The sequence below is a fragment of the Numenius arquata genome, chromosome 16 (assembly GCF_964106895.1).
Source record: "Numenius arquata chromosome 16, bNumArq3.hap1.1, whole genome shotgun sequence".
Lineage (NCBI taxonomy): Eukaryota > Metazoa > Chordata > Aves > Charadriiformes > Scolopacidae > Numenius > Numenius arquata.
In genome coordinates this window covers 10,502,621-10,530,374 of record NC_133591.1, presented here as the reverse complement: position 1 = coordinate 10,530,374, position 27,754 = coordinate 10,502,621, and the positions used below count along the sequence as shown (strand labels likewise).

Sequence of the window (27,754 nt, the reverse complement as noted above, 5' to 3'; positions counted from 1 at the left end):
GTGCAGTCAATTTGCTCCAGAGGATGCAGGTGAGAAATCTTCTGTACCAATTGCCATGGGATCGGGGCTGATCCCTGACAGTCATTAGAGAGACAACCAGGACATACAATCAGACGAGTTACTTGATGTCAGCTCAAGAAAACAGAACAAAATTGAGTTATCTTTGTTATTCTACCTGCTATTCATTCACGTGCAGTGTTCACGATCAATGGTCTTTCAGTGTGATATCGTCAAGAGATTACATGAAAATTGTTTACAAGAACTGTGTTTATGTTTCATACTCTCTTCATCCTGCTCTTAATCCTGAGCAGAGCTTTCTTACAAAGTAAGAAACATACAGACAAATCCTGCTTCTTTAAAATGATAGCAAAGGAGAAAGACTTGAAATAAAATCGATGTGTTATGCCTGAAAATGTTTTCCATGTGTCAGTCCTGAGAAGTGCCTGTACTTAATAATGTCTTCCAGCTACAGAGCTGTTCTAGGAAGAAGACATTGTCTGTCACCATGAAAAGCAGAGATTAATATGATAGGAATGTTTGGATTAATGACAAGCTATCTGTGGATAATTTATTGGATTACGTTTTACTGAGAAAAGTCCATGTTAAGGTTTAGCTTTCACTTCGATTTTGAGACTGGGCTTTTTGTCGGTGGAAGTTGCTTATGGTGGCCTATCAGAGCTTGGTGCAGAATGTCTTTTCTTCAGTAGCATCCTTCTCCACAGTCTGATGACGTTTCTTCTTAAATCGACGTGTTTTGAATTCTTCTGTGATTTCAGAGGTTGACTTCCCTTTCGTTTCTGGGAGGAACAGGTAGATGAGAACCGCTGAAATGACCAGGACAGCAATAAAGATGAGGAAGCAAAAAGGACCAAGAAGCATCTAGAGATAAAAATAGAATAAGATGAGTGATTTCACTGACAGCGCTTGCCCCCATAGATTCTTGAAAATCATTAATTTGTCCCTGTGAAATGAGGAATAAGTCAGTTTACAGAAGTAATATTTATTTATCCTTTCAATATATTCTTGAGGCAGCAGAGGATGTCTGAAGTCTAGGGAAATGTTTTACATAAATGGCCTCCATATGCCAGTAGCAATAAGGGGTTCACAGCTTTGATCATCCACAAGGAATTTCATCCTACTCCCTGTCCAGACCAGCCTAGAAAAACAGTTTAAATTGATGGAGTCAAAGAGAAGATTTGAATCAAATTACATACGACAGCAAAGGGGAAAATCATTCCAGTGAAAGTGAGGCCTAGCCAAATGACGATTCCACCAATTACAAAAGCGGAGGACCTTGTTGAGAGGGTGAAGATTTCATTCATGACAGATGAGACGGCTCCAGCTGAAGAAAAAACATAAAAAAGCAGTAAAAGCGTTGTTGTAGTTCACCATATTACTCAAAGTGAGTCAACTAATGTCACTGGTCAAACACAGCCCCAGTAAATCAAGTGACACTCAATCTACTGTGAGATCATATAAATTTGGGCAGCACAGACATCTCTATCTGAATTCCCCTACACACTTCCCTTTCAGTCCATGGAGAGAGATGGACAACCCTGAAGTGCAGTTTCTATCCACCTAAGATGTACAAAATTTGGAGATGAATGGCCCTGATGGTCTCTTTCTCTCCATTGCCCATAGGAGACACCTGGGTTCAGCTACTATAGGAATTCTATTAATTTTTCAAGACATTCCTGGTCCTCATGTATAGCTCTTACAATTATGAAGGCTGCCATTTGAATCTGGAGACTGTAGTAACTAAAGATAGTGTTTAGTAACAGAACTTTCAGAGTAAATACTCATCTTAGGTGAGTGACATTCTAATAGAGAGCTGTAAGTTTCATTCTGATATTACCCATGTAGGTGATTTTGAGTGACATTAAGAGAGGATGAAAAAGGATAGAGCAGTGCTAAGAGACACACTATGCATGCTATCAGATATCATTCTTTAATAGAGTAGGCTTTTACAGGTGAGCTGAGAAAACTGGTATTTTAGAAGAGGCTACTTCTGCCCTTAGATGAAGACAGAGATGGACCAGTTGCACTGAATAGCATTCCCACCCTTCAAAATAAGTCTTAGTAAATTGGTTAACAAGTATTTTTTTGGCTCGAACCAGTAATCCAGTGAGAGGAAACAGGATCCTGATTCATTGAATTATAGAGTCACAAAATGGTTAGAATTGGAAGGCACCTTAAAGATCATTGAGTTCCAACCCTCCTGCCATGGGCAGGGACACTGTCTACTAGACCGGGTTGCTCAAAGCCCCATCCAGCCTAGTCTCGAACGCTTCCAGGAAGGGGGCATCCACTGCTTCTCTGGGCAACCTGTTCCAGTGTCTCGCCACCCTCACAGTAAAGAATTTCTTTCTAGTATCTAATCTAAATCTCCCCTCTTTCAATTTAAAACCATTGTCCCTCGTCCTATCACTGCATTCCCTGATAAAGAGTCTCTCCCCATCTCTCCTGTAGGCCCCCTTAAGGTACTGGAAGGCCAGGCACCCTATTCATCAGGGTCTGAATCGTTTCAAGTAATTTGTTAAAGAAATTGTTTCTTGGGTCATGAATTAATCAAAAATTGGGGCTTCTTCAATTTAAGTCCAAACTAAGCTGTTGATTTTTGAAGATATATTCACACAGTCTAGTTCTCTTTCCATACATCCATGTCCTGTGCCTATCCTTGTGGCCCGTGCCTATCCTTGTGGCCCAAGGTTTCCTGTTGTTGGTTTTATTGTTGTACCCACCTGGTCCTATTCCATAGGCAATGAGGAATAAAAAGATGAGAATAACACTGCAGTAACGCATCCAGAGGAACTGATCCTAGACAAAGGCAGAAGGAGGGAAGAGAATTAAATTTAATATTAGAGCTGTACTGCAGCTGATCAGTACATATAGGAGAAGCAATATTTATGAAAGAGGCCCCAGCTCTGGGATCTGTAGTAAATGCTCACTAGAACTACTTATCTCTCTGTACTGAATACAGTGAAGGCCAAAAGTTGACTGCAGTGTCATAGCTACAGAGGTGAGCTAAACTGCACCTTGGTCTGAAAACAAGTAACAAATCCCAAGCTAATTATAGCACGGGAAAAATTGTTACTGATTTAACCTAATTATCTTATTGAATTAGACAACTTCAGAGAAATGTTTAAATCTCTTGTGAATTACAAGATATCCTGTGAACCAGAAAGAAGCTGAAAGTTTATGGGCTGTTTTGCACTGCAATGCAGTGCGAAACACTGGCACTACTGAAGCCATGACACAGGGTTCCTCACTGCTTTCCACCATCCCAACTGGCAGTAGCTGGAGAGCTGCACTAGGTAGCTGGATCACTTGTATTAAGGGTGGAAATTGGTGGTTGTTGGGCAGGTAAGAATACACTGCTTCTGCTGCAGGAGGCGTGGGATAGCAAATGGGAAAGGTGACAGCAGGGATGCTCATCTGGGGATTTAAAGGACAAATTTAAAGGACAAAACAAGACACAGATGAGGCTTTTGGAGAGCTCAAGCAGGCAGAGAGCTGGAGGAAAGCTATGCCATACCAATGGTTTTACAACTTGTTTTTCACTGACTGTTTGAAAGCCTGATTAAAAAAGGAGAACTGCAAGGCAAGACAAAAAAAAAAAGCCTTGCAGAGGGGCTATGAATTTGTGTTCAGAAGACATTCTGACCTACTATTTTGGACAAGAAAGCTAAGGCTGACTATCTGCTGTCCTGCACAAAGAATTCTGATGCAGGTCCACCTCCAGAGAGACATTTGCTTACACTCAGTAGAAGGCTTGTTTCAAGCAACACCAGTATCAGTGCCATCAGCAAATAACCACCCCACAGGAGTACCCGGCGTCCAAAACGATCGATAATGGAGCTCTGAAGAGTAGAAAAAAAATGCGTATCACTGGAGGCGTGGCAAAATCCTGCTGTCAGCTGTCCAACAAATCAAGTTCTTTTTCCTTTAGAGGACACAAATCTTATTGGTACCAAGTCTGGTATTTTATTGAGTTCCTTCTAGCATCTCTAATGCTATGAATTACCATTGCTGCCCAGCATTGCAGCTACTTTTTCATAAAAACTGTAATAAATGGAAGCATGCTATGATTCCATTTGAATATATATTTATACACAAATATATGGAAATAAGTATACATATTTATGTTTGAATGACATTTAATTTATATCTGTATGAGAGAGGGATTTTTATAAGAAATTATGGAGAATGAAGATGGGAAGAAAGATGTAAGAGGTGGGACAAAGTTTGGAGGAGATGGTAACCACCACTTACAGATTTATGCAATGCCACAGAAAAATTCTTTAGTTCAAAAAGAATAGATTCATCTTCTATAAGGAATAATAGACTCAACTCATATGTACTTTAACTCTTAAAGCCTCAGAAAGATCTGACTTACACAGAAGATGATAGAGATGAGCTCAGAGATTGCAACTCCTAGAGATACATATGGGATTATGCTTTCCTGCAGGTTGGCTGTCTGAAAAATTTCCGAGGTGTAAAAGGTGATCTGGGAAATAAGAAACATTTTGAAAATTAAGCATAGTCAATAGATGTCATTTGTGCTTATCCAGCATCACTTTGAACTAGATTTGTCATCACTGCAAAAGCAATAATACATTATTGGGGTTTAGTGGAGGTGACACACCTGCTTGAGAAGTTAAAAACCAAAAAGTTAGTGGAGATGAAGAAAAGGGATTTGAAAGCCCAGAAAAAAAGGAGGAGTTGAAAGGAGCATATTGCCTGTAAGACATAGGAGAAAGATGTTTTGGCAAAGAGGAAAAGGAAAGGGACAAGATAGCCAGTGGGGAAAAAGAAAAACACATCTCAGTCGTAGCAGACCATATGCCATCATACAAAGAGTTACTCTGTCACTCTTTTCCAATTGCTAAGCAGAAGCTGCTCATCTGCAAGGTCCCTGATGGACTAGGCACCATTTCCCTGTCAGCAGAGCACAGAGGTGCCTTCTCTGCCCACATTGCTGGGAACTGAAATGAACAAGCTCCAACAGGGTGCACAGGCTTAAGCAAGGCTTATGGAGAGAGACCCATAGGCAAGTGATACAAATGACATCCAGGGGAATGACTATTAGCTTGGGCTGTATTGGGCTCAGCCACTTTGTATGCAGAAACGACTGGAAGGAAATTGTTTCATGTATAAATCTCCGTTATCAAATAGAATGAAAGTTGGATGGCAATAGCAGGCTGTCTGCTACTGCAGAAGTCAAAGAAAGTAGAGATGGAAGTCTGTATCTCTGGGCTGTAGCAAGCCTTAGGGTATTTCTCCTACAAAGTCTTTGGTAATAGCACTAGGGGAATGAATGCAGCAGTGCCCTTGCAGGAACTTCTGCTGAGGTGAATCTTTTGTATTCCCACCCCAGAAGTTCCCTTAAAGGTCAGAAGAATACTAGTGATAATATTGCAGAGCTTCACCGGCACTGAGCTTTGTGGGAGGAGGAATAATGTAGATACAAAGAAAAGTGACAAGATGAAACTGTGCCGCTTCAGTTACATCATAGTAGTTCTACGCATGGAAATAGGGTATACTCAACTGCACCCAGGCCACAGAACTGTAGACTCAGTAAAAGAAGGAGCATGGTACCCAGCTGCGGATATACAGATGGTTCTTTCAGCACCTCTAGGACATTCATGATCTTGGTGCCTTTTGTTACAGCCTTTTCCTTCATCATGTCATCAAACTCTGTGTGATAATTCCCTTCTCCCCAGAGTTGCTTCATGGCTACAGAAGAGACAGAACAAAGCATACTCCTCCTTCATCTGTTCCACTCAGTTCTGTGTTTTTCAGCTTTTAATGATGTTTGCAACATTTTCAGTTCAGTCCATGCTTTGATTCATCAGTCACTGAGCAAAGAACTAGAATGTGGCTTAATGGACTACACTGAGATTGCCCTGGAAAATGGCTTTCAACTTGCTATAGTATTTAGGGGTAAATATTAAATATTTCTGATGATTCTTTTCAGTCTGGAGTAATACAGTTCAATGCTATGATCTTTACAAGATCTGTAATCATGTAATTATCAAGAAACCTGTATTTGACTAATAAAAAAGCTGATTCTCTCTATTAGCTTCAGTTTCCCAAGAGTTACAGTTTAACAAATTAAGTATCTAAAGTTTTATTTTACCTTTCAAACAACCGGCTTTGTCTCCTTTTTGCAGCAAGAGATAGGGAGGGGACTCAGGAAAGAATGGCAAAAAGAGTAGTTGAATCAATGCCACCAACCCAGAGAAGGACAACAGCACATTCCACATGTCTTCAGTTCCTAAGAGATCTCTATGAAAGCACATTAGAGTGTGTTTACAGTTCAGTACAGTTACAGTATATCACTAGTTTGGTATTTTCTAGATCCTAGAATAGCTAAATAGACACAATATACATACAGACCTTGAAAAGATAAATTGAAATGGAAGATGTTTAGGATAGGGAAAGGAAAACAGACTAATGTTCTAGTTCTACTGCAAGATTGAGATTTTTCTTATAATTTGAATATTTCCTAAAGATCAGTGAAGTTTGAATATTCCCACAACAGCTCTCTGAACCAATACTGCAATTCTGCATGAGGTTATCAAGAAATTAGCAGAGATTTCAGATCTCAAAAATTTACCAAGAGTGTTTACATACAATCTTTTCTTATTAACTTCAGCAGAGAGACTGCACCTCCAGAGATGGATTTATCCTCTCTTAAGAGAAGGGCCTTTCTCTCCCCAGTGAATGACAAGGGAACCGCAGTGACTGGTATGAGGTGGATGCTTCCTTTTTGACAGCTGTAGTTAAGCAAAGTAAAACCCCACCCTCAGTGTATGTCCGCTTTCAGGATTGGGAGGACACCACTTTCCTGCCATACAGAAGAAAAATAAACAGAAAATAGGATGAGAAGGAGTAGTACAAGTACCGTAATCCGAGAACTCTTCCTACAGCTTTTCCTAGTGCAAGAAACACAGAGGAGGTCACATTTACAAATCCACGCAACTTCTTAGGTGAGATCTCTCCAGCATACTGAACATGGGCATTCATATTTATTCCTAAAGCAAAGAAGACAGGAGAGAGCTAAAGGTATAGAAAGCAAGAGATAAGGTCCCTTTTCACTTCACTTTCAGCTAAAGGCAGCTCTCTCCTCTCTCTTCTGAACAGTTTGCTATATATTCTCCACAATATTAGGCTGAAAATGTACTTTTTACTTTAAGCAATACGTTTAGCTAATCCATCAGATCTCTTTCTCTCTCAACAAGACCTCTTGAAGGCAAAGGACAGCTCATCTTACCTTTTCCCAACCTGTTTCTTGTTCGACTGGGGTTACTGTGCATGCCCGGGTACTCCCAGCAGGAAGATTCCTGTATCCACCCCAAAGAAGTCACATTAACATGGAGTAGTGGGGAGTCCTACCAGCAGCGATGCCCTGGAGGAAGCGCCCAATCAGTATCATCTCAAAGGATTTGGCTCTCCTACTGAAGCCAGTGTGCAGCGTGGCTGCTAGTAGGACCACGTCGTTGAACAACACACATTTCTTCCTGCAACAGTAAACAGCACGTGGGTACGATCCATGTTTTATTTTTTTGTCTTTGACAAAAAAAATCTGTCTCCCTGATCTCCTCGAGATTCACAGACCAAGCCATGACAATGTTTAAATCTGTTGCTTATAGGACAGCCATATCCGATTATGAAAAGGCACAATCTCTTCTCAGGGGAGTAGAAAGGGAGAAGTTCGATTCCTCTTTTATATGCTAACACTATGTGAACACACTGTGAGGCTGAAGGAAATTCCTGCAGGATAAATACTGATAAGGACTGCTTTTTTTCACTTCCTTCTTGTGGGTGAGGCTCCCATCTCAAACCCTGCATGTGTCCCCAGAACAAGGCAAATCTAACTTCACTGAGAACTTGTTTCACTGCTCACCTCAAGCTAGAAAGTTCTGGCTTTGTCCTTTATGGCCACCCTTAAAGAGAGGGTTTTGAATGTGACCTGAGGGATTTCTGCGTATCTTTGCTGAAACTCTGGTTACTCTTACAGAAGAATGAACGTACACAAAAGGTTATGATCAATTAAATAAATTTTTAAAATGAAAAAAAAAAATAGCTGTTACCTACAGAATATATATCCCCTTCTGCACTACTGCAGTGCTGTTGGGCTCCCTAGGGCATTATTGCACAATAAAGAAATTTCAGAGATTTATTTTTTACTAAAATTTCAGCAAAACCCCAGGAATTGTATGGCATCAAAAACCGTGAAAAGGGAATCAGAAATAATTTAATATTCTTGTCTCTCTAATGTACCTAGGTGTAGTTATACATGCTGGATCGAGTTAATTCTGCACCAGAAGGGGGCAGTGAGAATTCTGACATCCATTATATTAGGTGAATAATATTGAATTCTTCCTTTGTTGCAGCCCTGATTAGCGAGCTGTTGGGAAACATACTTACTTTCCATATTTTGCAGTCAGGTACCCACTACACAGACACCCTATCATTCCACCTACACAGTACACAGACACGATGAAGGACCACAATAATGTGAGTGTCTCCTGATGCAGCACAGAACCGTATCGCTCCATCCAAGTTTCGTTGATAAACTTCTTAATGTACTGGGACGGAAAAAGAGATTTTCATTCCACTCAGGCACTATTTACAATAGTTCTTCATTATGTTTACAATTAAAATTTAGATTAATAGTCATTACTAAAAGCATTGCTATGGGGCTCATTTGCAAATTAGAACTGATATTTCCTCTCATACAGCCTAATAGTGTAAGAGAATATTTCAAAATTAATTATACTTTTTAGTCTGTTGAATCCTGGCTCTCCTACATGAAATTATTGTCCCCTTTAATTGAATCTTGTGAAATGCAAATGTTCTTGAGAGCGAGTGGAGGATAGAAAGAGAAAAGGGCTGAACTGAAGGTTGAGACCCCATCAGCTAGTTTTAAACCTTTTTCTCCATGGCATAACGTTTAAGGAGGATGCTTCAGTATGTTGTTTCTACATATTTTCAATTTTTCATTTTAGAAATGTTAGAGAGGTTTTATAAAAGAATTATAAAAGGAAAAAGAATAGCTTAAGGAGCCACTGAAACTTCCATTGTCCCTCCATTCAGCTATAGACCACAGCAGGAATAGTGTTGCTTTTCCAGCTTTTTCAGCCTTTCTGATATTCTGTGGGAAGTTGTCTTTGGAGCACAGCTCCTAACGCTCATGTCAACTCCTTTGAGAGTGGACAGTATGGGACTGGAAAGAGCTGGGAATAAACTCACATAGCAACGCCTAACAGATTTTTAGAGCATCTTCAAAGTGTAAGGCCTCATCCCATGAAGAGCAGTTACAGATGTGATTTTATGAAGGCTTTGCTTACCGGAGAAGTATAATTGATCACAGACATTTGAAAACCAGATAGGTGGGTTCCACCAATTCCTAGCACTATGATCATTAGCCATAACTTCCGGTATTGAACCTGCCAAAGATCATGAAACACATTCTAAGTTCCTGATACCAGCATGGCTTTCAGACCATGAGTTGATTTATGATATCTTATATCTTTACATTTCTATGATTAAGAAGCCTTTAAAATGCAAAAATCAATTTTGAATTTTTCAATAATCAAGCAAAATTGCTGGGAAATTGTTAAGATGCAAATCTGCAAATTCCTTTATATTCTTCTCCTGGTTATTAGAGCCTGAAAAAGATACTGTCTTTAATTCTGTTAGTTCTGCTAGCCACAGAAATAATAAAAAAAAATAAATCATAAGTGTTGTTTAGATAGTTCGTGTATGTTTTTGTACTACTAAGAAGCCACAGCTTTCTTTAATCCCTTTTTTCCTTCAACTTTGCCTCCCAAGAGACATTGTTCACCAGTTTCCAGAGATTATTCAAGTCTATTCTCTTAAAACTTATTTTGTTTATAGTTCACTTTTATTATCTCCATAGGAAACTGCATCTTTAGAGCCCCTGCTTGAATGACTCCTATTTGAAATTCTGTGTTTCCAAGATATACACTGGAATTTAGAGCACTCTTCACAAGCACAAATGTTCTCAGGCAAAAGTCAGGTCACGCTCTAAACAGATGAGGATCCTCAAATATCCTTGAGACTGCAGGGCAGTAGAGTGGTAGGGTTTTTGTTGTTTCGTCTTTTTCATTGCTACTGTTTGTCTTTCTCAAAATGCCTATTCTTTCCCGGTTTCCCAGGTCCTCTTTTAAACCTCTTATTCTTTTGTATTTCTAATATATTTTCTGGAGATGCCATGTAGTCAGTCTTATTGCTGAATCAATGTTCAATATGTCCCAGACATGTGCCCCGTTGTTCATTTTTGTTACAAAAACAGGCTGTTCGATTCCTTTTGCCCTAATCTTTGAAGATCATGCAGCTGTTAGTGACCAGGGCTAGAAGACAAGAAGTTGGATACTCACCAGGTCTGAGAGGAAACCAGCCATTTCCCCTTGAAAACCTGCCTGCTCTGAGAGCCCTTGTCAAGTCTGTCAGATAAGAGATATGTTTTCTATGCTTAGATTATAAGAAGTTTGGATCATAGCACAGAAGTTAAATTCTAACTAAGTCGCTTTTACTGAATTGTGTCCTCCTGCAACACTGACCAGGGACTCTTCTTGCTGGTTTAATTATTCTAAGACCCAGATATGCCAAGCCAATTTCAACATTGGTAAATGTTTATCATTCTTGTATCGGGAGTGCCCCCCCCTTATTCGCGCTGCTAAAACAACTGCGTGTTCCTGTTGGGGGGGGTGGCGCAGTCAGACGGTGCTACCATCTTTCCTTCAGGGGAGCAGAGTCCCTATTCACCTCTCTGACAAGCAGCTTAGGCAGAGTGTTTTCCACCTCTCCAGTCCACTACAGAGATAAGCCACTTCTTATTGTAGCTGAGCTGTAATGCCTCTTTTCTTACATGCTATGAGATTTTCGATTGCTTGAAGTGATTTGAGTAATTTCCCAATTGCAGGACATGAAGTACCTGAATATTGGCATATTGGGTCCTTGCTAATACCCAGGTCTTTATAGAGGGTCGCACTGTTTCCAGAAGATCGCTGAAGTCTCACTCTTCGCTTTCTACAGCAATGGAGATGGCCTACTGTGTGCCAGAGCAGGATGCTCATTCTGTTCTGGCTTGAGAGTTGATTTTAAGAACTATTTTTCACCTTAAAAGATTTTACTTTAAATCAGCCAGACTTGACTATTTACAAAGAGTATAACTTAATTCTTGCTTCCTTCAGGTGTATATTTATTAAATATAACATTTTGTATTACATTAAATACAGCAGAGTTCACTCTATACTATGAAGATTTAGCTGTCTGTGGTAAGGGCCGAAAGGGGAGGCTGGAAGTTCTGAAGGCAATAGAAGCTTTGCTCAGGAGCATGGTGCAAGCACTGGCATTCCTCCTACAGTTTGCTTTTCATGTTACAGTGACTCACAACAGCCCCACGCTGTCCCCTGGGCTGTGTGCCCTGCAGCACAGGGACAGCTTGCTGAGTCACTCCTTGACCTTTCATCCTGCTGGATGTCCCAGAAATGCTCTCTCCAAATCCTCTGCCGGAGTGTCTTGTTGCACATCAGTATACAGTGAAATAATTCGAGCTGAATTCTTCTTTCCACCTATTCAACTGTTCTTGCTGAAGTCTTTATCCCCTCCACATCAGCTGTTATGGTGAATTTCATTCCTTCCTCTCTCAACACAGATTCCTTATGTGTTCTCACTTCCTCTTCTAAAACACCCCAGAACCTACCTTTCTCTTTAATAACTACTACAAGAATCCCTGTCTTTATTTAGGTTTTCTCTTGCTTCTTACAAATTCCCCCTCTCAATCTCCAGTCACTTCAACACTGGCCACTGCTCTCCCCTCAGCCAAAGATTTTGCTGTCACAGAGAAGACTGCAGCCAGATTGTCCAGCTGTCCGCTGTCCTCTCTTACCAACACCACCCATTTTATCTCCTAGAATCAGACCAGAACTGTGTATCCCAGGGTTGTCAGTCACAATTATCAGTTGTAGGCATAAGTGTAAGAATGGAGCAAGTGTGCGGTGGTGCTTTCCCTGTGCATCTCCCAGGCCCCAGTGATGCGCAGCCCTGGGACTTTGTCGGTCAGGATGGTGTCTTTATGTTTGCTCCTTCCACGCATTTACCGAGATCCTCTTTGAACTCTTGTAATCTTTTGCTGTTCCCAACTCCTATGGCAGAAAGGTCTAACAATGCTTCAACAATCCAGTGTTACTTCTTGCTTTCTGTCAGGACACATGAAAAGCTACTTTTGAAGTAATTATCCCTCTCTTTTGCCGTTTCCCTCATTTTATTTTTACTTTCCTTTTAACTTCTTCTGTTTCCTGTATCAAATTTGAATGTCCTATCTCTGTTTCCAGACCTTTTTGTGCTGTGCTGTACTGTCCTTTGCAACTCCATTTTTATTTTTCTTTTCCCTCTCAAAGGGGTTCCGCCAGACTAACAGCAAACCGTTTTGTTAGAGTCAGACAGCAGGGTTCAGGCACCTTATAGCAGAGCCGTGGGCAGGGAGCAGATGAGCCTGAATGAACTAGAAGGGAAAGGAGGATTTGTTCTTTGAGCTGAGATGGAAAGTTTGGCTGCTGGAAGGAAGAACACACATGGCAGCCCTGGGTCTTTCTGGATGGGTTTTTAAACACTCTGTCTGTTGCCAGATTTTAACATCTGGTTGATCAAACGGTCCCCTGTTCCTCCTCCTCCTGTTGTCTGTGTTTCTCCCAGAATACTCATGCTGCTGTCTCATTTCTATCTGGCCTCACACTTTTATTCGGTGCTGTGATATGGAAAAAGCAAGACTTGAATACCTAGTGTAGTTCTTATTTATTTTCCTACAGAAGAGGACAGAACGAGTCTTTCCACCTAGGATTTGAACACTAGAAGAAATGTGCTCATTCCAGACCCAGTACTTAGCTCACCCAATACCCTTGGCTTGGAGGGATCTTGTTTTCAAAGATGCCATGTGTTGCACTTGTGTGATCCTGGAAATCAAAGAGATACATTGCAGATTCACAAGTACTTCTTTAACCTTTATTCCCAATCCATGCTAGTTTATGGTAGTGTTAATGATTCACCACTCTTTCCCTCTTGCAGACAGTATTTACTAGCAAAGGGAAGAAGTCAGGCATGCCGGACAAGATCACACTGTAGAAAGACATGTATGAGGAAATGAGTTTTTAGTGTCTTGTAAAGACACTAAAAAGTTCCTCTCTGGGAACCAGTAAGATTGAGAAAGACTGGACCAAATAAAGACTTTTAAAATAATCAAGGTCTTACCTAATCCTTTCTTTTCAAAATACTTTAACTGTTTTTTCTTTTTTTTTCCCCTGCATTTTTGACGAGAAGATGGAATGTATGATGGTTCTTACTGTGGTATTGTGCAATTCATGGCTTCCAGCCTTAAAACTATGAACTTTATCTAGCTTTTTTTGTAATATGATGATTGTCACAGGAGGGATGGCTGTGGTGGGGAAGTCCACTGCTCTTGGTTTTAGCTCTTGGCACTGCTACAGGTATTGTTAGAGGATGGTGTGAAGATAAAATAGCAGGAGCGTTAAGGCTGTGAAAAAAACTTCCACTCAATATTCAGGTCCTTTTGCAAATTTTATTGTGCAGCATCTGCAACAGTCAGTAGCGAAGATCTCATTTCCAGAACAAGACAGACACAATATTCCTTGACCCCAACGACACACTCCCAGAAGTTGGGCTCTCCTCTGTCCCTGACTCTTCAATCAATGAAAACCAAATCCAGGCATGATCATAGGAAGTGTTTTCCTAGTCAATGCTTTTGTATTTCCTTATCAGTAAACTGCAAAGGATGAAGAACAGCAAGAGTGTGTCATGTCACATAGCAACAAATACAAAAAGTGAAGCCCTTTTTACCATGTTTGTGATGAAAATGTGGAGTGTTCAGAGACCTGGAGAGAGAAACAAACACTCAGACATACAGATTGGGTTCTCCAGGAAAGTCACCACTCTTTTTTGTCCCATCAGTACCAGTTACTCTTGGGAACTCAGTCCCATTGAAACTCAGTGTTCCTTCTCTCTGACATGAACAACTCCAGGCTGAAGACATGCTACATAGTCATTGCTAATAAAGAAGGAGAACCTGTCCGCTGTGGATTAGACCGCTCATGATTTCCTGCAGCTCTGCTTTCTTCACTCATGCTTTCTTTCAGTGCTGACATATCCCTGTTTGTCCCTATAGAAGAATCTCCAAAATCTAGGCAATGTACCCGATTACCAAGCAAAGAGGTTTGGCTTCAGGTGACAGGTTATGCTTGGATGCTTCTCTAGTAGGACCTTATACCATGCTGCAGGTCACAGAAGCATGGTCATAAGCTCCTCAAGAAAATGCTGGTTGCCCTCGTACCATGTCCTTGCTCTCAAGTCTAATTGTAAGAGCGGGAAACAATGCATACTGATTCTGTCTACTGATAGGCAACGCACCTTTCTACCAGATTAATCAGCTAAACACTTCTTTTCAGCTGGACTGAAGGTCCTTCTCTGGGAAGCTCAGCGGCACTGACTTGTTAATAGGAACAGATAATTTCAGTGTGAAAGCTCTGTCTTCTTTTTCTCTGAGTTTCACAAGTATGCTGTACATCTGAACCTTCCACACTCACTTCCTCAAATAACTGTGGAGTCCTGGTTTTGGTATGAAAAAAACCAGCAGATCCTGTGTTTTCAGTTTACACAGCTGCTAACTTGCAGGGACTGACAAAAACCTTATTTCTTTATACATTGTGTTTAATTTTTTTCTGCAGAGGATTTAATTCAGGTCATATTTCAGCAGTTGGAGCGAACCACCCAGTTCATCCAGCACCCTGCACTGCAGGTGATTATTTTTAAAATACAGATATGTGGCACAATGGAATCTCTCTTCCTTAGTGAGGCTTCTGGGCACTACAGCAATAAAAGAGCAAAATACAGGGTGGAGAGTTTGTTATTAAAGTCTAGTAGCGATCATCACTGAGCAGTTACTCTGCTGTAGGGCTGTCTGTCTCTTTCCACGGTAGTTCAGGCGGTTGAACTCCTCCATGACCTCCAGCATAGTCTTTCCTTTGGTCTCTGGCATCACCAGGAAGACAAAGATAGCCATGGACAGACAGTATGTCAGGAAAATGATGAAACAGAAACTACCAAGACCTTCCTATAGGAAAAGAAAGAGACAAAATGTGTTCATATAAATTTATCTAGATTTCTTTCTCCTACAATACAGAGTTTCTGGTTTTGTATTTACTAATAAACTTGGTCAGGGACTCAGTTGATGTAAAGGCTGCTTGCTGCCACCTGGGGAATGGCACCAAGTGGTAAGATGAACTAATTCTCCTTTCCTGTTTTAAGGAGGAAAGTTGTATGCTCAGCAGAAGTTGAATGTCTTTGCTTGACAATTCAGAGAAGTGCTGAGCTTCAGTGACTCTTCCTTTCTGCTCCATCCTTCTCAGTCAGTGCTCACTGGGGAAGGTACGTAGCATGTTAGCGCTGTCCCTCCTTGCACAGTCCAAAACTGCAAAAGCTTTAGTTTCCTGCTACTTGCTAGTGCTGGGTGAGACTAATTTAACATTAACCCCAAAGGAGATGCACATACAGGACGAGGGGGGAAAAGAAGGGAGACCCTCATGACATTCAAATGACTTCTGACAGTGTTGGTGCCTCTGTCACCACTTCTGTGTTTCCCAGTGCCACACTCTAATTTGTGTAGAGTTAGCAGCATTTTCTAGATATCTGGGTAAAAAGAAAGAGGTCATCAGAGCTGCGATTAGTTTGGGCTCTGACCTTTGCTTGAAGTGTTGCCAAAGGAAAGTGTGCTCTGGGTTCAAGAAAGGTCTAACCTCCTCTGTAGTGAAACAAAACACACTGCTTTGCTTACCACAATGAAAGGGAACAAAAGTCCAAGGATGAAGAGTTGGATCCAGTTTGTAAAACCATTAAAAACATAAGCAGCTGGTCTGTATGACTGAATAAATATTTCTGTGGGCAAGGGGCATAATACTCCAGCTGAAAAAAATGGAAAAAAGGAAGCTTAGAAATTTTGCAAGATGCTTCTGTAACTCACACTTCATATTGCCATATAAATTAATGGTTTTAACTGACCTGGAAGTGTTTGAGGTGCTGCTTGGCTCTTCAGGAGGAAGGTATGTAGGAATGCAATACGAAATGAAGTTTCACCTCCTACCACAGTATGGAGGGGAACATCTATCCCTGCACTGAATCAGGAGTAAGGATTCATGCTAACTGTGGAACAGCTATGCCTGGGACCTCTCCTAAAGGCTGCAGTGAGGAAGGAATGAGTATATGAAACCATTCCAGTAGAAAATACCAACCTGGCCCAATGCCAAAGCTCATGATGAAAATAAAGATGAGTGCAACAGAGCAGTATGGTACCCAGGAAAAGGAATCCTATGATAGGAAATGAACAGCAAATAAAATCAGAAATTAAAATTTTACTTATCCAGCTCCATTAGAAACATTCCTCACTGCTAAGTATGTCGATGTTAAACATACATCTGTTTCCTCTACTTCCAGAAACTTAAAAAGATAGTCTTGGCAGTGATCATGGTTGTATAAAGCTATTGGCTTTACTCTACATGTGCATGGCTGGGAACAGAACTCTCTTACTATGATGGGTAGCCCCCAAAATACTACTACTCCTACTAAAAAGTGATTTGGGGGGAAGGACATAGTAATGACACCTGCCACACAATAAAACTTGAAGACAGGACACAGCTCTAATGCATACGTGGGGTCGTACCTGTAGTGAAAGTGTGACCGTGAGGAGCACTAAAGCCAAGGCCAGAACAGTGTAGCTTTTCCACAGCAGTGTCTTCCTCCCTGCACGCTCAATTAGGAAACCCTGCAAGCAGGAGAACACGCTGTCAGCTCCAAAGGACAGACCTTAAAGGCAGGCACTGGTTTGCTGCTCTGGTAGCTGCCTTCACCTTCCAGGCAGAGGATCCCTGAAGAGTTAGGTACTGGGATGTCATACCTCCTCTGGGAGGGTGAGTAATAGCATCTGGGGGGACTGAGCAGGACCAGGAGCTGCAGGGAGCGGGGAAAGATGGGGAGGCACAGGGCTGCAGGGAATATTGTCTGGGCAGTGGAGGCCTGAGGTGGCACTCTGTAGAAATGCTTGCACTGTTAATTGTCATGAATCCTACAGCCACAGGTCCTACTGACAAGTGGACACAGGGACTGTCTGTCATCTGCCCTTCCTACAGAGGGGAACTGGGACTCCCAAGGCTGGCTCAGGCTGTATGGTCATTTTGAGGGAAAGACTCTCCCACCCTCCCATAAACTGAACACAAATGCTTATCTTTGCAGGGTGTGTGGAGATGATTTTTTGTGATCAGTGTGAAGTACTATTGTTGATTTGCAGGAGTTTGATTCCTGAAGCTTCATTTACAGTAGTTTCTAAAGATGGAAATGAAACATACGTTACAGCAGAATAAAATTCAGCTGAAGAGCCACTTACACACAGAACTGTGGAGAGGATCTCTGTGATCCCAATTCCCAGGGAGACATAGTGGGTTTGAGTAGAGGGGATTCCAGCCGCTATAAAGACATTGTATGCGTAAGAGTAAACCTGGAAAGAATAGAAATGTGTGAAGGTTGCACCCATGTGGTCATGTTTACACTTGCTTCTGTCTTTTTTGACAGAAAATAACAAGTTAGACCTTAGCAAAAGACAAAATCTTCCTGGTTTCAGTAAATAATCCTCAATGTTTTCATGAGGCTTATTTGTGCAGAGCAGCCATTATTAGCAGCTCTGTCTTGAACTCAATAACAAATACAGCCTTTTTCTTTTTTTTTTTACTTGCTTTTAGCACTAGCCTTTGTCCTATGTTACAGATTATAATTCTATCTGACATCTGTCTATCTATCTACCTGACATCTTTCACATGTTTTAATGTCTCATGTACTTTGGATGAGGAAAATATAGAAATGTGGACAGTACATACTAAGAAAATGGTTTAAATTATCTTTCTACATCATCTTTAAGCCTTTACATTGATTATGATAGTCAATATTTTTCTAGATGTAAGCATTCCTAAAGCATAAGAAATTCCACTGTTGATATGCTCAGTTTCTACTGGTCCTTCTTGATACAGTTACTCCTGCACCAGTGGGGGTAGAAATGGGTCTTATGAATCTCAAAGTCTTTCTGAATTTGCAAAATTAATCTGGATTTTGAAACTTTTATGCTTTTACTATAAGCTTGTTTTATACAATAACTACTCCAATGCTCAGTACTTTCTACTGAAACACAGATAGAGATATTTCCAGAGACAAGGTATATTAGACAGTATGTACCAGTAACTGTCCCATATATTACTGGGATGTTGTAATTGTCTATAATCTGAGAAAATGCAAAGTTAAAGAATTTAGAAAGAAACCCAAAGAAGTAAGAGTATGGAACTGCACTGTTGATATATGTGACAAACCTGACTCAGTTTGTACTGAAATAGCTGGACAATTTTGGTCAGTGCATTCTGGAGTTCAGAGACCCAGAGGAGGTTACGCTGCTCTTTACTTCTTCTGTGTTTGAGATTTTATTTTATCCCCCTCCATTCTCTTATCATAATAAGGTAATTCATACAGGTGCCTTCAGATGACACTTGCTAAGACACAGCTCCTGACTTATCCCAGGTCCCAAACTTCCATGGGAAAAAATTATAATAAACAGTAACAAGAGATCCCCTCCTTACAGCTACTGTTGCAGTAAGTGTTTTACTACTCACTGCAAAGCTGGCTTTTTACCAAGAAACTGTAAGCAATCTAGAAATCAGAGAAAAGTAGCACACGTACCACATTGACTCCAATTAACTGCATGCATGAGGAGACAAGGAAGAGAGTGATGAGCTGCCAACGGACAGCTTTGTCACGGAAAAGATCACAAACGCTTTTGGCCTTCACCCCATGGATGGCCTTTTGCTCTGCCACCATGTCATCTATTTCGGCCATGTGGTCACCGTCTCCCCAGAGCTGCTTCACAGCTAGAAGGAGAAGGGAGAGAAAGATGACTCCTGGTCCAAGCTCACCAGCACAGACATGAATTCAGAGGATTACTTCCTGCCTTGCAGAGTGTCTTATTTGTGCTTCAGGCACTTTGCTTGTGTGAACTTCCTAGATTCAGATTAGAAACAGACCCAGTTCATTACTATCTATTTTTATGCATAAATCTTAATCACAGCCTCCCCTTTGGCCAACAGCTGCTTACAGTGTTTGAATGTAAATCATGCCTAAATTCTTATCAATTCTTCCCTGAATACCCTCCTGCTAAAGGTGCAATTCTAGTGCACACACCAAAACACAGACAAGGAAAAATGACTCCTACATTAAAAAATAAGTCTACATCCAAAGAGTTCTCTCTTTTGATAGCTAAAACCCTACAATGGCTGTTTATCTGTTTGTGTCAGTAGTTGTTGTTAGGGTTACTGAAGAACTGTAATATTTATGGATATGGCATGACAGTAAAGAGCATCCCTTTCTTACACAGAGACAGAAGGTACCGTATCCACACCCTGATTCAGCTCAGGGCAGAATCTGTATTGATAGAAATACAAGCTCTGTGTGATCATGTCCCTTGGAGGATCCTGCAAGAGTGTAAGGGAAATACTAGTGCCAAGAGAGCACTAATATCAAAATGGAAGAGTCCGTCTTCCAGCCTCTTTATCAGGGAAATTCCCCTTTATCAGGAAATGTAGTGATAGGATGAGGGGCAATGCTTTTAAATTGAAAGAGGGGAGATTTAGATTAGATACTAGAAAGAAATTCTTTACTGTGAGGGTGGTGAGACACTGGAACAGGTTTCCCAGAGAACCTGTGGATGCCCCATCCTTGGAAGCGTTCAAGGCCAGGCTGGATGGGGCTTTGAGAAACCTGGTCTGGTGGGAGGTGTCCCTGCCCATGGCAGGGGGGTTGGAACTCGATGATCTTTAAGGTCCTTTCCAACTTCAAACATTCTATCATTCTATGATTAAAGCTGAAGGTGGTTTCAGAGCTAAAAGACCAAAAGTCTTTTTCCCAACTGTACCTCTCTTCCAGGCTTATGTGGGCCTTTACTGTGTTTTCTGCTTTTTGCTAAAATGAATGCTTTGTGACTCATTTCCTCACCTTTGATGCACCCCTCCTTGTCCTTTTTGTCAATGAGCAGGTAGCGGGGAGAGTCCGGGAAGAAGGGGAGGGTGAGAAGCTGAACAAGGGCAGGAAGTGTGTTGACTGCCATGAGAATAGGCCAGAGAGCATCTACGCCGAGAACTTCCCTGGAACAAAACCAGCTGAGTGTGAAGAGCTGAGCAACCATGTGCCATGTGAGCACACGCAGACTCAGGGTGGTCCCTCGGCCCTGCTGCCTGTGTCTTGACAGCTCTCACCCAGGAGTTTCCAGAATTTCTCAGCCCAGAAAACTGATCATCTCAATGGGAGGTGGAAGGGGAGAGCAGAGTGCTGTTGCTGGCAGCACATAAATTACACTGTATTGCCACCCGTTGCTCAATGTTGAGTGCAGCAAGGCTAACTGCATCCTCCTGCAATAGCAGAGGGCCCACAGGGATGAAGAGTGTCCTGCAACAGCAGAGGGCCCACAGGGATGAACAGTGTCCTAGCACAAGTGCTGAAGAAAGAACCTGCTGTGGCTGATCCCTCTGCTTCCGATCTAAAGAGTCTCAAGTTACAATTAAGACAAGATCCACTGGTTATCAGCCTGGTACTGACTGTCCCAAATAGCAGCTTCTGGGTTTCCTGCAGCTCTGAGAATACCATGGCCAGAATGATGCGTGCCTGGGAACGGGATGGACCATCTTTGGCACAGGACAGGCAGAAGGAGCCTGTGCTGGGGGGAATTAATTCACCATTGGTTTCTGGTTTTCTGTGTGTGTTTGATGAGTGGGTGTGCCGGCGTGTGTGTATTTTCAAGAAAGTTTGGATGGCTCTGATATTCCCTGCTTCTTCCAAAAAAATAAAAAGTAAAGGTCAGTTCTTACAAAAGATGGACTTCTTCCAAACCCATTGAAATCTGTTAAAGGTTTTCATTATCTATATTTTGATCTGTCTTTGCTGGGAAGCAACATCATTCTTCAGGGTTAAATATTTTGTATTATTTCCTTTTCCCATTCACTTGAATCAGGAATTTGGGCTGAGTTAATTCAGTCTGGCTGCCTAGGGTACCCTGAAAACATGTCTAAAAATAGCTGCTGATTTGCCTAGCCATAAGCTTGCATTGACATATGCATATGTTTTAATAACAGAATAAATTAAATAGGTCTTAGACCCACATACCTGAGACCCAGAGCAAATCCTACAAACTTTCCCATGGCAATGGCAGTAGAAGCTGTTATGGCAATCAGCCCGCGGAGCTTCCGTGGGGCACATTCCCCAGCGTACATGAGATGGATATTCAGACCTAAACCTGCAGTGACAAAAGACTGTCAGGGTAATTCAGACTCCCGTAGGTCTGGTGGTTTGGAGAGGACTATTACAGGCAAAGCGTATAGGGTTAGGCCCTGAGATACTTCTTTAACCATGCTGAGTATTTGTCTGCCTGACATGAAGCATGTTCCAGTACCGTGGCCTTATGTCTTTGCTAAATATTTCACTAAGCAAGTATGTTCCCTCGGGAAACCTGTTCTTCATCAGGCTGGCCTTCTCTTACAATGTTTCCTACAGCCACATATGCAGGATTGCTGTTGCTCCCTTTAATCTCAGATTAAATATTTCAGGGTCTACTCAGGACACTATGTGCCTTATTTTGTGCTTGAAACCAACACATTAACAAATGCTATATATTCCATTTTCTCAGTGAATTAATTAATAACTAATTAATATGTATTCTCTCTCTTAATTTTGTTGTTGTTGTTGTTGTTGTTGGTTAATATCATCTTTATCCAGCTGCTCAGGGATCAAAAACACTGGCAGAATGTAACCTGAAGCATCTGGAAATTAGAATTGCCCAGCTCAAAAACCATTCCCTTGGCTGTAATATGGAAGGCAGTGTCAGCCACAATGAGCAGCAACAGAAACAACAGAGGTCAGCTTTCTATTGAGTGAGCATGCTCCCCTGAAATATTGCATGTTTTGGCTTTTTCACAAAATGGCAGTACTTTTATATGGATTGGATGTAAAGATATAAGAATGCAAAACGGAGATGTTACACATGATTAATTTAAGTATGTTTGTGCTTTCTTATTTAATTAAAAATGCATTCAGCAATTAGGCTCTCCACAGAGTTTAGTAAAAATATGTGATGCATATACTCAATCTGATTAATCCTTGTGACTCTCAGTCACTGTTCTCCTAACTGTTTAATACCATATGTGGGAATGCTAATTTACCTCCACACACTCCAGAAAATATTCTTCCAGCGATGATCATCTCAAAGGATCCACACAGCCGGCTGAGTCCCATCAGAGCTGCACCCAGCAGAGCAGGGATATTGGCAAACAGCATGGCCTTCTTCCTGGAATTCATTTAAATTAATGTAAGCGTAAATATTGTCCACATGTCATTCACATGGACAATCCTTCAGCCTGACAGAAGTTGCATGAATTGTACTGTGATTAAAGGCTCTGTGCCAGCTTCTGAGATCAGCTGCAGTGAGGGAAATGGGACTGGGAAAACTTTGTCACAGACTGATAAACTACTTGAAGCTTTTGATGCCTCTAGTGGAGCCAACTTCTACACTCAAGAACAAGCTTTGTGAGCAGTTGATTGAAATTCACTTTAAAATTCATGCATTCCTCATGTGACTTGTCAGAACTGGATTTGCTTTGGAATTTATAAGGAAGAGGGTGTGATTTTCTTTGTGATCATTGGCAGGTTTTACCATTCTGTTTTTTCACTGAACTGATGCTTCGTCTGCAGCAGCTCTGGGCTGCTCACAGTGCTACTTTACAAGCGGTGTTTCTCCCAAGACACAGTCACTTATTTTTGCAGCTGTGGGTGTAAACAGAAAGAGTAACGTAATCATTATTCCTACCTTCCAAATCTAACAGACAAATATCCAGCAGACAAGGACCCCAGAAGCCCACCGATGCTGTAGATGGACACAACAAAGGACCACATCAAAGTAATCAACTCTTCAGTGGGAGAAGAGCCGTATCTCTTCAGCCAGGTCTCACGGATGAAACTTTTGATGTACTTCAAAAGAAAAATAGAAACCAGTGGACTCAGTCAACATGTTTTTTAATAATTGCACCTCTTTTTTACTACTCTTACCTACTTACTAGTCTTTTTGATACATTTCTATCAACACCTTGGTTGAAATCCTAGCCCCAGTAAAATCAAAGGGAATTCCTTGAATTAATGTTCTAGCAACAAGGTGCAATGAATAAATCAATGAATATCAAATATTGACAGTGAGTACCACTAATAGACTGGCAAGTGGGTCTTCTGTTTATGTGCCAAACCCTGATTGTTTTGTTACCCGATCTTCCCCTCCATTCCTGCTTGTCTATCTCTCTTGTCCACCTGCTGAATCCTAGCTGATGCCTTCAGCAAAATCCAGTTTGACTTCAACTGATTTCAGTAAGATCAGGATTTATCCCTCGATGCGGCCCGTTGTGGAGTCTCTCTGACCTACTATTCAAAACCTCCATGGCACCCTCATTCTTGATGAGGTTTCCCAATGTGGTGATAGTATTAGCTCAATGTCTTTGCCACCGTTCTGAATGACAAACACCCCCCCTTATTTTCTTTTTCCAGCTTCAGGTATCGGTACTGACCTCAGCTCTAGAGCTACACTCCTTCCCTGTCCTATTTCACCTTACAGATAGTTATTTAGACCCAGTGTGTGTGGCCAAGGACATGATTCAGAGGGTTCCCTAAGCACTGGAAAGAAAAGAATGTCCTGTGAGCAATCTAACTCAGTAAGGGGAAAATGGCTGACTTCATAGTTATCACTCATCCTTCCCTCTCACAGTTCTGTCACACCAGACAGAAGTTAAAACCCAATGAAACACAAGACCAATAGCAGCTCTTCTTAGAACGAAGAAACCACAATAAGTCTAGTTTTGAGAGCAAAAGTAAAAAAGTTGGTGATTGCAAATAGAGGCAGGAATGCATGAGAACACTTGCTGGGAGCTCAATTTTTTTGAGCTGTCCATGCTTACCTCAGCAGGAGAATTGATAATGGAGACCTGTAACCCATACTGGAAAGCTCCACCAATTCCCAGAACAAAAGCCAGGAGGAAGAGATTGTAGCTCATTTTCTGTCAGGAAGTAAAAACAGCAAACAAAGCTAGTACAGCTCTTCAGACGTGTCCTGTTTTACCTTCAGGAACTCGTACAGCTTGAGCAATGCCACACACCTGCCTCCTCCGGGACGAAGGAGCCAGCACACAGAGTGCAACAGAAAACTACAGCTACTAAAGCAGAGGACAGTGAGAAATTTGAGGAGAGACAAAGGTCATAGCTGTCTCCCAGAACCCAGTTACACACTTCAGTGCTTCTCTTTTCAGCTTTGGGCATCTTAATCTGCACTATCATAGGGTAAATGGTTGTGGGAGCATGGTGCAATGTGCAAGCATCATGTGCACAATTTCCATCTACTTGTCATTCCTTCTCCTCCTTTCCCTCTTGTTACCTCACCTAAATGAGTATTTTGCTCAGTGACTTGGCCGAGACTAGATAAGCATTTGGGGATTGAAGGGCATTCCTGCTTTCATACTTTATTCACCCTTTGTTAGAACTATATCTGACAAAAGGCTTAAGAATACCCCCAGGGTACAGTGCTGTGATACGTGCGTACCTCATCCCTCCCACTCCCACTGCTCTGTTACTACTGGTATTCTGTCCAGCAACGATGGCATGATACTGTGCTTCTATCTCTAGAACAGATCATATTCAAAGGCAATTCTGAACAATGACTGCTAAACATTTACAAGCTGATTTCTAATCAGATTAATGCCATTGCTTGAATGGGCAGCAAATTTATCCATGTTGCAACATTGTTGGCTTCAAAAGAGTCAGCTCTGAATAAATTTGGCATTTGGCACATTCATATATTAAATGACAACAATCTCCTGTTTGTCAAAGCACTAGGAAGAAATAGGCTTCACAGTCTTTACTACTAGACACCCCTACTATCCTTTGTGCTTGCATGGGGTCCCTTTGACATCTCTCCATGGCTCTCAGGTGATCACTGACAGAGGTTGTGTTGAGGAGAGCAGATTTCAGCAAAAAGTGAGACCAGTTTGCCCTCCGTCAGGATCTATAGTGGCCAAAATGTGAATACTGTGTACAAACTGCAGTTTTAAATAGTTCCAGATCTTCGGGTGCAAATCAGCACACAGTAGGCTGTAGCTAGAGTGACTCAGAGCTGGATCTGGTCATTATTGCTTCCATCAGGTTAATCATACATGCTGTAAAGTACACACAAATCTGTTTTGTACCTGAAATCTGTTCTACACCTTGATGATTAGTGCTTAAAGTGTCCTTAGAAAGATAAGTCATATTAACTTCTTTGTGTTTCACATCTTCAGAAAGTAAAATACCATTTTTTTGCAAAACAACTTATTTTACTGAAATAAAAGTAATGCGAGCTGAGCAAAACTTGTCTTCCGGTAGATTTCGCTGTAGGAACAGCGTAGTGTGTGCTGCAGTTACTGGCATTGTAACTAAGAATATGAAAAAGACACTGGCTCCACCTAATTTTCATTCCTGTGAATGCAGCCTGTTCACTTTATTAGGAAACTCGTAGTTGTTTTCCTTATAGGCTTGGTGTCTGTATTTTATGTTGACAGCGATTGTTTCTGTCCAGTCTTCTTATATCTTGCATACGAAAATCTCCTTGTAATTTGGAACTGGTTTTTTTGCTGCTGATGTTGAGAGTTCGTGATACTATTGCGAGTCCTGGTCGCACTGTGCAGGAGGACCTGTGTGCTTCTAATTCTGAAGTCTGGATGGAAGATAAGGGTTTTGTGCACGTGTGGCAAGTCTTTCATCAGAAGTGCAGGTGACCACAATTTTCAGGTGAATTTGCAACTTGTCAGACGTAACAGATGAGATTTAATTCTCCAAGGTTCCATGGGCCTTATGGGTTAAAAATTTAACCATGATTTTAACGTTGTTTTGATGAAACCATTGTTTTGCTACTGGATTGGTATTCTTTTGTTTATGAAAAGATAGAAGTGTATTTCCCTGTAGTGTCAGTGTCTCAGAGAATCAGCTGTTGCATTGTTGCTGTAAGTCATGGTACTGTGATTCTCTGAAAACGGATACACAATGGAAAAATTAACATACTGGGGTTTTTTTTCACTTTCAAAGCACTGCAGGTACTTTAATTCTTCCAACTCTACATAAAAATCTGTGTTTGTGCCTCTTCTGATCCTAACTGAATTGTCATCGTCTGTGTACATATAAAAAAATAACCTATTTTCTGCAGCGTTCAATATTTCAGTGCAACACTTCAGTTATATAGTCGTGTAAACTGGATGCAAATGAGTCACAATACTTGCATTTTCATGTATCGACATTCATGTTGGTCGACTGTTGGCTGAATATGAGCCAGCAGCGTGCCCAGGTGGCCAAGGAGGTCAACAGCATCCTGGCCTGTATCGGGGATAGTGTGCCCAGCAGGACTGGGGCAGGGATCGTCCCCCCGTACTTGGCACTGGTGATGCCCCGCCTCAAATACTGTGTTGACTTCTGGGCCCCTCACTACAAGAAGGACATTGAGGTACTGGAGCGTGTCCAGAGAAGGGCAACAAGGCTGGTGAGGGGTCTGGAGCACAAGTCTTACGAGGAGCGGCTGGGGGTGTTAAGTCTGGAGAAAAGGAGGTTGAGGGGAGACCTTCTCGCTCTCTACAACTCCCTGAAAGGAGGTCATAGCGAGAGGTCGGTCTCTTCTCCCAAGTAACAGGCGATAGGACAAGAGGAAATGGCCTCAAGTTGTGCCAGGGGAGGTTTAGATTGGATATTAGGAAAAATTTCTTCATTGAAAGGGTCATAAAACACAGGAACAGGCTGCCCTGGGAAGCAATGGAATCACCACCCCTGGAGGTATTTAAAAGACGGGGAGATGTGGTGCTGAGGGAGGTGGTTTAGTGGTGGTTTTGGCAGTGTTAGGTTAAAGGTGGGACTCGATGATCTTAAAGGTCCCTTCCAACCGCGACTACTCTATGATTCTGTGTTGATTTCAACTCAGCGTGACAGTGACAGACGAGAGACAACCCTGCAATGTAAGTGTATCAACAAAAGCTATTATAGTTCTGTTTCAGGGGAGAAGCAAATTATAGAATATCAAAGTGTATCTAAAGGGTGGGTTTTAGATTATAGAATAGCAAATTATAGAATATCAAAGTGTATCTAAGTATCTAAAGGGTGGGTTGAAGGAGGAGGGAGCCAGACTCTTTTCAGTGGTTGCCAGTGAGAGGATGAGGGGCAGCGGGCACAAGTTGGAACATAGGAGGTTGCACTCAAATATGAGAAAAAACTTCTTCACGCTGAGGGTGCCAGAGCCCTGGAACAGGCTGCCCAGGGAGGGTGTGGAGTCCCCTTCTTTGGAGATTTTCAAGACCCGCCTGGATGCAGCCCTGAGTAACATGCTCTGACATGCTTCAGCAGGGGAGTTGGACTAGATGATCTTTATGGTCCCTTCCAACTCTAAAAATTCAGTGAAAGTGAGTAAGAACAGCAAATGTTCATTAATGCTTTGGAAGTAACATTACATAAATTGTATAAGATGTTTCCTGTAATTATTTAGGAATTTTCAAAACACTACGGTCAGATTTGGGGCTTATTCTGTGAACTG

At 41.6% G+C, this 27,754-nt stretch overlaps 2 protein-coding genes across 2 annotated transcripts; both read right to left on the bottom strand.

Annotated features, from left to right (window-relative positions):
• Positions 1-672: 672 nt before the first annotated feature.
• LOC141472658 (solute carrier family 2, facilitated glucose transporter member 11-like) lies at positions 673-10,433 on the bottom strand. The gene is made up of 12 exons (XM_074159815.1): positions 10,410-10,433; positions 9,357-9,455; positions 8,434-8,594; positions 7,399-7,523; positions 6,908-7,037; positions 6,140-6,288; positions 5,549-5,736; positions 4,397-4,507; positions 3,759-3,860; positions 2,742-2,817; positions 1,215-1,342; positions 673-879 (listed from the first exon to the last, which is right to left on the bottom strand). The coding sequence occupies exons 1-12, from the start codon at positions 10,431-10,433 to the stop codon at positions 673-675; spliced, it is 1,500 nt and encodes a 499-aa protein (XP_074015916.1).
• A 4,520-nt stretch (positions 10,434-14,953) lies between these two features.
• LOC141472660 (solute carrier family 2, facilitated glucose transporter member 11-like) lies at positions 14,954-24,209 on the bottom strand. Its single transcript, XM_074159818.1, has 11 exons — positions 24,114-24,209; positions 22,982-23,142; positions 22,338-22,462; positions 21,286-21,415; positions 20,122-20,270; positions 18,814-19,001; positions 17,480-17,590; positions 16,760-16,861; positions 16,332-16,407; positions 15,878-16,005; positions 14,954-15,157 (listed from the first exon to the last, which is right to left on the bottom strand). The coding sequence occupies exons 1-11, from the start codon at positions 24,207-24,209 to the stop codon at positions 14,954-14,956; spliced, it is 1,470 nt and encodes a 489-aa protein (XP_074015919.1).
• Between the last annotated feature and the right edge of the window lie 3,545 nt (positions 24,210-27,754).

Excerpts from the sequence above, each read along its gene's own strand:
- LOC141472658 (XM_074159815.1), bottom strand. The coding sequence starts at position 10,433 with ATGGCTGGTTTCCTCTCAGACCTG. Across the intron at positions 7,524-8,433 it reads CTGACTGCAAAATATGGAAA|GAAGAAATGTGTGTTGTTCA; the intron begins GTAAGTATGTTT and ends TTACTGTTGCAG. Across the intron at positions 880-1,214 it reads TGATTTTCCCCTTTGCTGTC|ATGCTTCTTGGTCCTTTTTG; the intron begins GTATGTAATTTG and ends TTTTATCTCTAG.
- LOC141472660 (XM_074159818.1), bottom strand. The coding sequence starts at position 24,209 with ATGAGCTACAATCTCTTCCTCCTGGCTTTTGTTCTGGGAATTGGTGGA. Across the intron at positions 21,416-22,337 it reads ATTTTCTGGAGTGTGTGGAG|GTTTAGGTCTGAATATCCAT; the intron begins GTAAATTAGCAT and ends TTGTCACTGCAG. Across the intron at positions 16,006-16,331 it reads GAGCTTTGGCATTGGGCCAG|CTGGAGTATTATGCCCCTTG; the intron begins GTTGGTATTTTC and ends CATTTTTTTCAG.